Source organism: Chiloscyllium plagiosum, chromosome 5 (assembly GCF_004010195.1).
Source record: "Chiloscyllium plagiosum isolate BGI_BamShark_2017 chromosome 5, ASM401019v2, whole genome shotgun sequence".
In the NCBI taxonomy this organism is placed as follows: Eukaryota; Metazoa; Chordata; class Chondrichthyes; order Orectolobiformes; family Hemiscylliidae; genus Chiloscyllium; species Chiloscyllium plagiosum.
The window spans coordinates 100913904-100924690 of NC_057714.1; the positions used below are offsets into that span (position 1 = coordinate 100913904).

The following is a 10787-nucleotide window of genomic DNA, read 5'->3' on the forward strand; positions in this document are numbered from 1 at the left end:
TTATCCGTGGGCTTGCGGTAGAGTGAGGTGCTGAGGTGCCCATCCTTGATGAGATGCATGTGTCCAAGAATGAGACAAATACTGAAGAGTAGCCCATGGTAAATCTGATGGTGGGATGAAACTTGTTGATATCATTGTGTAGCTGTTTCAGTGCCTGCTCACCAAGCGTCCAGAAGAAGAAAATATTGTGAATATATCTGGTGTATAGTTGGTCTGAAGGTCCTGTGCAGCAAAGAAGTCTTGTTCGAACTTGTGCATGAAAATGTTGGCATATTGGGGGTAAATTTGGTCCCATGGCTGTTCCATGTGTCTGGATGAAGAACTGGTTGTCAAAATGATAAATAAGTTACATCTGCCAAGTATAAGAGATCCTGATGGCATCCATTCCATAACAAAGGCTCCTCCCAAATGTAGGCGAAAGGATGTCAGAGAAATGGTCCCAAATACATTGATGAAAATGTGTTGCTGGTAAAGCGCAGCAGGTCAGGCAGCATCCAGGGAACAGGAGAAGGGCTTATGCCCGAAACGTCGATTCTCCTGTTCCCTGGATGCTGCCTGACCTGCTGCGCTTTACCAGCAACACATTTTCAGCTCTGATCTCCAGCATCTGCAATCCTCACTTTCTCCCCAAATACATTTGGCGGGCGGCACGGTGGCACAGTGGTTAGCACTGCTGCCTCACAGCGCCAGAGACCCGGGTTCAATTCCCGCCTCAGGCGACTGACTGTGTGGAGTTTGCACGTTCTCCCCGTGTCTGTGTGGGTTTCCTCCGGGTGCTCCGGTTCCCTCCCACAGTCCAAAGATGTGCAGGTCAGGTGAATTGGCCATGCTAAATTGCCCGTAGTGTTAGGTAAGGGGTAAATGTAGGGTTATGGGTGGGTTGCGCTTCGGCGGGTCGGTGTGGACTTGTTGGGCCGAAGGGCCTGTTTCCACACTGTAAGTAATCTAATCTAATCTAATCTTACATTGATCTGTACATGGGACAAACTGTGGCAACAAAACAAAGGCAATGAAAATCCTGTTTACCAGTACATATTTGGTGTTATTAAGAAAAGTCTTAATGTCTACAAAGAGAAAAAGCAGTGAACCAGTGCAGTTCACATTACTCTATTATTTTGTCTCTGGTCCTAATATGGATTTTCAATATGATGAATTGGTCATTTACTTGGTTTATTGTTCAGCCACTGGCGAGGATGGAATTGACCCCTTTTGTGAAAAACAGGTAAGCTGGAACAGCATGGAAATTCCTTCTGGTGTGCACCCTGCACTCTGCAATGTCAGATTCACTGACAAAATCAATGTAAAATTTTATAGCAATTGTTCTGCCATCAGGAGCACTGCAGAAAAACACAATGTGCCAATTGAAAGCTGAAAGCTCACATTTTCTCCAATTTACTAACTTGAATGAAAAGATTGCACTGTTAACTGCTTTAATCACATATAATGCATGCATTGTTATCACCAAAATTAATAACCTAGGTCTTTAAGTGGAACTTCTGATGCACAGATTTCTACATAGAGAAACGGAGGGTGCTGGATCTTTCACTGCTGCTGTTTCTGCAGTTGAACAGAATCCATTAAATTGCTATTTAAGGCACTGTGTCACAGGTTGATCATTGAGGAAGAACTAACGTTTCATCATTCGCATTCAAAGGCTAAGGTTATGCCCCTTTACACAAGAAAAGGATTCCACTTTGCATGTTTCTGTTTCTATACATTTGCAGCTTCCATTGATATCTCAATAATTGAAAAAAATATAGAACTGGAGATTTAGAATATTGGCACTTGGGATAATAAAACGACAAACTGTGGATGCAGGAAATCTGAATCAGAAGTTGCTGGAGAAACTCAGCAGGTCTCGAAACATCTGTAATGAGAAAAAAATAGAGTGAACATTTTGAGTCCAGTGAACCCTCATCTAATAAATAGTCACTGGACTCGAAACGTTAGCTCTAGTTTTCCTCCCTGCAGATGTTGCCAAACCTGCTGAGCTTCTCTAGCACTTTCTGTTTTTGTACTAGTGTTTGGGAGTTGGGTGAATATAACATGAAGGGAGGAGGGCTATAGCTTTCATCAGTGCATTATCATAGAATGATAAAGTCCCTACAGTGTGGAAACTTGGCCCAAGTCCACACCAACCCTCTGAAGAGTAATCCACCCAGACCCACTCCCTGACCCTACTACTCTACATTTACCCCTGACTAATGCACCTAACCTACACATGGATCTTGAAAACATATGTCTTATATGGATATATAATTTACATTTTTCTAATGTAGTTGTATGAATTGCACAGTTTAAAAGCATGACGAAAACTACTAAAATAAATAATGAGAAACATTTCTCCCATCAATGATAGATGAACCTGACCTCCCCACGAGGCAGAGTCTCATATCAATGTATCCAGATTGTAACCCTGAAAAACTATCTTCTATAATATGACTCGAGTTGTGTCATGGTCCAATGATTAATATATAATCCTATCAATAATCCGGAAAGGAATCCCGAGTCAGCACTCTAATACTGCTGCATATTCTTTTGAATCGTGCATCCCTTAGGAATACATCAGAGCTGCTTTTCCCATGTCCCCTGATTCTTAAATATGCATCCAATTAATTTCTGATCTGCATCTCTCTTTCATTACTGATTATGGGAATCTTATCTCACAGGATTTATTTTGCTTACAATGAGTAAGACAAGCTTGAAAATTTGAGCACACTTAGAAGTGGGTAAATGCTGTTCAAAATAGCAAACTGGTTCTCCTTGGGTTGCACTATTGTCTATTGGTTGGAGAGATTTTGTCTTAAGACTCTCTGCTGAGACCTGAGCCTGACACTTCAGTGTGGTGCTGATGGAGCACTGAGCTGGCATCTTTCAAAGGAGACATTAAGCCAGGATACTGTTTTTATCTCTCAAGTACAAATGATCTCATTTGTATTTTGATGAAAAAGCGAGCACGTTTTACCTAGTCAATAGTTATTCCTCAACTAAAATAAAACACATACTCCAATTATTATCTCATTGCTGTGCACAACCTGGGTTGCTGTGGATTTTATATTACAACACTGAATACACTTGGGAAGTTCTTAATAGATTGCATAGCACTTTAGGACAAGTGGGAGTCCTGAAAGCAGGATGTAAATGGAATTCATTCATTTTCTTTCATTGCGTGTATTTATAATTCCTTACTCCTAAATTCTTTATTTTTAACTTTGCTTTTTTGCTGTTGAACTTAGCCTCCACAATAGATCAATTTGCCAGTGAACATGACTGTGGATTGCAAAACTGAGTGTGAGGAACTGTGATAAACCTTCCAGAATAACCCCATACCTGTCATTTCTCTCTACTCAGATGGATCATGACCCTAGGAACCCCGCATACATTGCGGCTCAAGGCCCCCTCCCTGCCACTGTTGCAGATTTCTGGCAGGTAAGAATGCTGCCCAAGCACTATTTGTATTCCAAGGTAAAGTTCAAAGGAGTTGAATGAATGGGAACTTGATAAAATGTTGCAGGTTCAGGGACTAGTTTTATCTGATATTTCACATTGGTTATAATTTCATTCATGGTCATTGATTATGTTTTAATTTGCCATTTGACTTGAAGCTAAATCGTGAAGCAGCTGTGAAATATTTGATAAACATCTTGTTTTCTCCATGCGACAGACATAGCTTCAAAAGTAACGCCTCTGCCATTAAATTGAACAAAACAAAACTTAACCAATTTAAACTCTGCTTCGGTGGATGTCTGTAGTGTTTGAATGCAGAAAAAAATAGACACATGGTACTTCAGTTCTAACATAGAGCAGCACACAAACGTAAAATGCAATTTGTGTTCTTGGGTAGCAAATTATCAATGGCTCTAATGGATTAAAATGTGAAAAAGAACTCACATTTTTAGATTGTTCTGCGATGTAATGGAAGATTCCATCTGGGAATATAAGTAAAGCTTAAAGCATTTAATAATTTGCTGTCTTCTCCTAAACCACTGCATAGAGCATTGTTGCTGATGTTTCTCGAGACATGGAATGGCTTATTTGCTTTTACTCCTGAAAACATTCAAAATAATGATTATTGAGACTTGGGGATGAATGTTTGCTCCTCAGTCATGTGTACGGAGTTGGGAATATTTGCAGCTCCCTAAATCAGCAGGGGAGAAATCTTTCAAAAATGTTGGATTTCTGTTTCAGTGGAACTGAGAGGAAAGGAGCCTGCAGTTGGACAGATGTTAATTGGAGTCTGACCAGTTACACCCCTGGGAGTCGTTATCATAAAAATAATAAGGCTCTTTAGGCCTCACTCCTCACATCCTCTTCTGGTAAACACGCTCTCCAAGCATCCTCATGCCCTCTATGCATCCCCCATGGCTCCTAATATCCTCCATGTGAACCTACTTCATAGTCTCCAAGACAATTTAGTGCTAACCCATGACCCCTACCTCTCATTGTAGCCTCTTTGCCCATGGAATGCCAACTCATACAAATCTAACCTCCCCACTCACCACCCTTTTTCCTTTACAGTCTCCATCATGTTAACCTCAGGAGTCATTCAGAGATGAAATAAAATAAAGTTCCAAAGATCCATTACAAACACCATTATGATGTTAAAGAAACATTCATTGATAAAAGTTCACAAATTCCTTCAAGTACTTAATCCTGTATAAATTCACCATTTATATTTATAACCCCATCAGCTAATGATTCATAACCATGTGGAATGTCAATCAAATTGTACCTACAGGCCTCCCACTATAATGATAGGTTATATGAAAGCTGAATCATATAATGCTAGCCTTGGACTTTTTCCAATTAGCAATTATTGAAAGGGCCAGCACTGATTTTTTTTAACAGAGTGTCACTGTAGATTATTTGTTTCAAAATTAAATGATCTGACAACTTAACAGTTTGCCAGACCTTATCCATCTTTTCCTTGCATCCAAGTCTACTATTAACAAACCCAAAGAGTTATATCTGAACCTCTTTAAAATGGTATCTGAATCCTCCAGACAACTCCAGTAGGTTTAGTCTTTTTCATAAAAAGTGTAAACGGCTATAAGTCATGTTTCAGAAGCTGGTCTAGCCATGTATCATGTACTCATGATACATCACGTACAAATAATGTCCTCCCAACTGAAGGAAGGTTAGTTTGCCCTTAGTGGCCAAAAGAAATGCCTCAAAGATAACATCCGGATCAACGTCAAGAGATTCCATTCAACATCAACAACGGGACATAGCTACAAACTGGAATCACTGGATAAATGACATCCAGCAGGATCAACACACCATGAAAATGGTCCCTGCCATGCCATTTAATTGAAGAGAATCTTGTGCAAAAAGAGGCACACACACCACACCCACCTCCAATCACCATTACCACCCACCAATGCCCACACTGCAATAGAATCTGTGGATCCTATATTGGTCTCTTCAACCACCAGAAGACCCACAGATAGACACCCTTATGGAGGACAACCTTATTCGAGCTGACTGATCGCCGATAGACAGATGCTGGTCTGGCAAAATTTGTTCCTGATCAAAGACAGTTCCACTTTCAAATGTACATCTACCCCCATGGTCTGTGGATGTGTGTCCACCTCCAGCTCCTCATCAACAAAGCCCTCACGAACATGGTGAGTGCCAGGTTCCAGGGCAAGACTTCCAGAACTTGGGCCATGGTGCCATTTGGTTAGGGCACAAAGTCCTTTCTTCTGCTCAGAAATTCAGGTCTTGATGAATGAATTGTTACTCATTTCACTTGGTAAATAGCAATACCGTTAGTGCTGCCTTCACCACATTTAACATACTCAGTGGCTGCAGAACTCAGGAAGAGCAGTGCCTGTTGTTAGAGCTGGGAGCATCGGTTTATGCAACTCATTGAATAAAGTTGGTGTGTTCTGATTTAACACATCAGTGCACTGCACTGACCATGAACTCCATCATCCCTGCCATGGGTACTTTGTATGTAGATCTCAATAATTAGAATGGAATTTGCACTTTGTGTAATTCAATCATTTGCCTAATGTAGCAAATTAACTGAATGAAAGAGGAAACTTCATACAGACTTTAAATAAAATGCAGCTCCTCCAGGCAAATGCAAAGCAGCCAATGGTAGCAGAAAATCCATTATCTTCACCATCAATAACAAAACAAAAGCACCTTGTATTCCTGAGGATCATATGAACATACAAATTAGGAACAGGAGTAAATAATTTGGCCCCTCCCTTGTCAATCATGAATCTACCTAAATTAATCTTGAGAGGACTCAATGTTCCACCCTCCATTCAATGGGGACTATTAACCTTCTGGGAGAAAAAGAATCTTCTTCATAAATGGGAACCTTTTTTTTAAAGTGGTGTCCCTTTGTTCATGTTTCCCACAATGGAAAACATTCCGTAACCCCCTTGCCAAGTCCCTCCAGAATCACAAACGTTTCAGTAAGATTCCCCCCTCACTCTTCTCAATTCCAATGCATACAGGTCAGCCTTGTCTTAGGATAACCTCATCATCTCAGGAATTAGTCAAGGGAATCTTCTCTGATCCTTCTTTTGAAAATGTATCTTTTCTTAAGTCAAGAGACTAAAATACAGTACTCCAGATGTGATCTCACTACTGCCCTATGTGAGATATACAGTGTGATCAATTGTAACTCCCACCCATTGATTTAATCCTGCAGATGTAAACACATAACAATAATGTATATAAGATTTCAATGAAAGTCACGTATATCAGGGCAGGTGACCAAATGTGTAGACAAAGTGTTAGGTTTTAGGGAACACTTTAATGAAGGAAAGCAAGGTGGTTAAATGGAAAGGTTTATGACGAGCTTGGAGCCTAATAGTTTTAAGAGATATTTTCTAATCGACCTGTCCTGGTATGTTATTACACACACAAAACCAAAAAGTGCTGTGGAGTGAAAACAGTTAACACTTATGGATAGCACGAATTTCTCAGTAGTTAGCACCAGGGACCCAGCTTTGATTCCAGCCTTGGGCGACTGTCTGTGCGGAGTTTGCACATTCTCCCCGTGTCTACACGGGTTTCCTCCAAGTGCTCCAGTTTCTTCCCACAGTCCAACGATGTGTAGGTTAGGTGGATTGGCCATAGGAAATTGCACATTCTGTCCTGGGATGTGCAAGTTAGATGGATTATCCGTGGAACATGCGGGGATTGGGAAGGAGGGTGGGCCTGAGTGGAATGCTCTTCAGAAGGTCAGTGTGGACTCAATGGGCAACGTGACCTCCTTCCATATTGTAGGTATTCTATGATTTTGAGTCCAATGACCCTTCTTCATTACACACCTCTGGAGATGAGACTTAAATCCCAGTCTCCTGGCTCAGGGGTAGGGTCAGTACCACTGTGCCACAAGATCCCTCCCTGGTAGCTGTGTCCTAACAAAATCTAACGGATCTCCTGCAACTCATTCTCTTTTGACCTGCTATTTAAAGTGTCTATTCCAATTTTGCACAGAAGTATTTTCAAATAATTCCCTAAAATCTCCTTCACAGTGGTACTTCCTACCTACTACATCCCCTACTAATTCTCCCTTTTCTAACAATTAACAACAGGGAAGGTAATTATTTCAGTGACTCTGCCTTCAATGGGGAACACTCTGCTCCCCAACCCCCCACTACTGAGCAAGGATTCTGAGCTTGCTGGTCAAAATTGTTCCCCCTTTCCCTACAAAGACCTCGGGGAAATTGTGGTATGATAGTAATGTCACTGGGTTAATACTCCAAAACACCCTGGGGCTCTCCAGGGGTTTGAGTTCAAATCCCACAGTAGCAGGTGCTGAAGTTTGAATGTAGTAAGAACCTGGAATGAGAAATGAACTCAATATGACCATGTAAACACTGTCAATTGTTATAAAAACCCATCTACTTCACTTTAGGAAAGGAAATCTGCCAGTTTTATCTGGTTTGGCCTACATATGAATCTAAACTCGCAGCAATGGGGTACACTCTTAAGTGCCCTCTGAACAATTAATGATAGTCAATAAATTCTAATGTAGCCAGCGATGCCAACATCCCGTGAATAAATAAAAATCTTGATCCTGGCTTCCTGTTTTACTGATCTGGTTTCTTCACAGTCTCCTGACTCAGCACTTTTGGGCCTTCCGTATCCCTTTCCCTCATCTTCCTCCTTCCGCTTTTCCCTCTTCCTCTTCCCTTTCAGATTCCCATCTCCCTCATCCTGTTCCCCCATTCCATCTATCCTACCATTTTCCCCTTCTCTTTGCCTTCAATCGTTTCCCTTCCGTTTCCCTCTCGGCCCCTCCTCTCTCACTTCCTTCCAAGCTGCCTCCACTCCCTCCTGAATTATTTGGTTCAATTGTTCGCTCACGTGCTGAACCCTGCTTGATCTAATTAGTGACTTTGGTTGTGACTTCTTACCTAATTAAGAATAACTTGATAAAAAAAAGGGTACATACAAATCATTCATTACTTAGCATTTAGACTGTCCGAGCTCAGATGAACTCTGTGTACTTTAGAAATGTCTATTGATGCTCTTGTCCCTAAACCTTTTCTAATTGCTTTTCACATGCACTGAGTTTTAATTTTTAATGGGACTAGTGAATTTCCCTGCCAGGTTCTCCACAAAGTGCATGGGTGGCTTGCATTGACATCAGAATACAGAGTATGTCATTGAAGGATTGTTTGATAGTCTTGATCATCATGTTTTTATAACTTCAATAAAAAAAATTTCTTCACATTTTGTTAAGGGTTTCACTGATCTCTGTACCAGTCCAATAGAAAGGACAAGATAATGAGAGCATGCATTTGACATTATAGCATGACAGTTGGAAATTATTTTTTGTTTTAAGGTTTAGTGGAAACCTTCATAAAAAGTGTCATTTTTAATGGCAATCCATTCAAATGTCATAATAAGCCACACCCATCTATAGATCGTTTGCTGCAACTAACTCATACATGATAGGTAATGGGTTATCTAGCATGATTACATTATTCCAGCACTACACGAGGACACTGAGGAAACTAGGCACTGAGTTTGAAAGACCTGGTCATTTCCAACCCAGATATGGACACTAGAGACAAAAATAAACTTCTACGGAGGCTGCAGTATGAATATTTACTGTAGGTTGGCGAGCAGCAAGTGAAACGTGAATTAAGTAGTTGTTCACATTTTCCTGGTGTGAATGACTTCTCATCGTGACTCAGTGATAATAAATGCAGAATAATTAATGCATACATGGTGACTGCAGTCTCTGATATTCCCCATCAGATGGTTTGGGAGAATGGCTGTGTTGTTATCGTCATGCTGACGCCCTTAACAGAGAATGGAGTCAAGCAATGCTACCACTATTGGCCAGATGAGGGTTCAAACCTCTACCACATCTATGAGGTAAAGTGCTACAGTGTGATTCAATAATGATCTGTATTTCGGTTCTCATTATATCAGTGATTCAAGCATCCGCAATAACAAATTTTAAAATGAGCTGTTTACAATGTTGGTACCTGATTTGATGTGTGACTTCTCCTTCCAAGAATTTTGTGAAAACAGTCCCTTCCAGACTGTAAATTATTTAAGACGATAGCATCTATCTGAGAAGTACTGTTTTAACAAGCTGGCCCAATGCCAGGATTCTCAGAGTGCCTAAGCTTCTGTGGGACCCATTTACATATTCCCTTTCCTGCTCTCACTTGCTTTCACTGAGTGACTCCCTTTTTAATCCTCCTAATTTCATATCCTTGCCCTCACAATTTTAAATTCATGACTTTGTATTAGTCCCAGTAAATTAGCTGTTTTCTTTTTGTGCATAGCCATGACATCAATCACGACCACTGTTCTGATGCATCACCTATGGCAAACGACACACGTCATGGACTTAAAGCACTGTCTTTGTACATGTTATCATTTAGACTGGACAATTATAATGAATGATACCATCTTATAATCCAAGTGTAATTGCAATTGGAAAAGAAAGCTGGCTGGAAGATAAGCCAGACAATGTTCCAGTAACAAACTAGCTATTTTGAGGACAATGCAAACTTTAACTGCTCTTTCAAACAGTCTCAATATTTCAGTTCACACACATTACAAGTAACTCCAAGCAAAGCAGTAAACAACAGGTTTCAAGGTTTAAGTTGCATGGCATTGTTTGAGGCTTTAGCTCTCATTGCAAACGTTCCAGGTTTTCAGTGAAAGGGCATGGCTGGAAGCTGATGGCATACCATTTCTCCGTTCTTTCCAACTTACTTTCTGCCAAGCAGCCACATCGCTGGCACAAGCTGTGAGCACTTGACTGTCAGCCAACACTTTGTGAGGTCGAATACGAGATGAGCTTTTCCTTTGCATTCTGCTCCATCGTATGTTGTTGACGCTGTGATCACTTTGCTCTTGGGTTGCAGCCCAGGATTGTCTGGCTGGTTGTCCCTGCATCATGCTTTCTGCAGTGATTCTCACTACCTGCAGCATGTGGAGTGAGCTGGCAGATGAATGGAGAGGCTGGGAGAGAGAGGCTCATATTACCTGTACAATGCGGATTCAGACTCCAAGTGCAACTCATTTCACCTGGACCGTCTCAGACTCCTCCCTCCCCTTCCTAGACCTTTCCATTTCTATCTCGGGCGACCGAATCAACACGGACATTTACTATAAACCGACCGACTCCCACAGCTACCTAGACTACACCTCCTCCCACCCTGCCCCCTGTAAAAACACCATCCCATATTCCCAATTCCTTCGTCTCCGCCGCATCTGCTCCCAGGAGGACCAGTTCCAATATCGTACAACCCAGAGGCCTCCTTCTTCAAAGACCGCAATTTCCCCCC

At 41.2% G+C, this 10787-nt stretch overlaps 1 protein-coding gene across 2 annotated transcripts in view; it reads left to right on the forward strand.

Moving 5' to 3' along the window:
* Nucleotides 1-10787, forward strand: part of ptprn2 (protein tyrosine phosphatase receptor type N2) — a 944464-nt gene that overhangs the window by 909864 nt on the left and 23813 nt on the right. For both annotated transcript variants that reach the window (XM_043690699.1, XM_043690698.1), the window contains 2 exons: nucleotides 3352-3429; nucleotides 9238-9357. In XM_043690699.1, the coding sequence (XP_043546634.1) occupies nucleotides 3352-3429; nucleotides 9238-9357 (198 nt within the window). The remainder of the gene's footprint in view (nucleotides 1-3351; nucleotides 3430-9237; nucleotides 9358-10787) is intronic.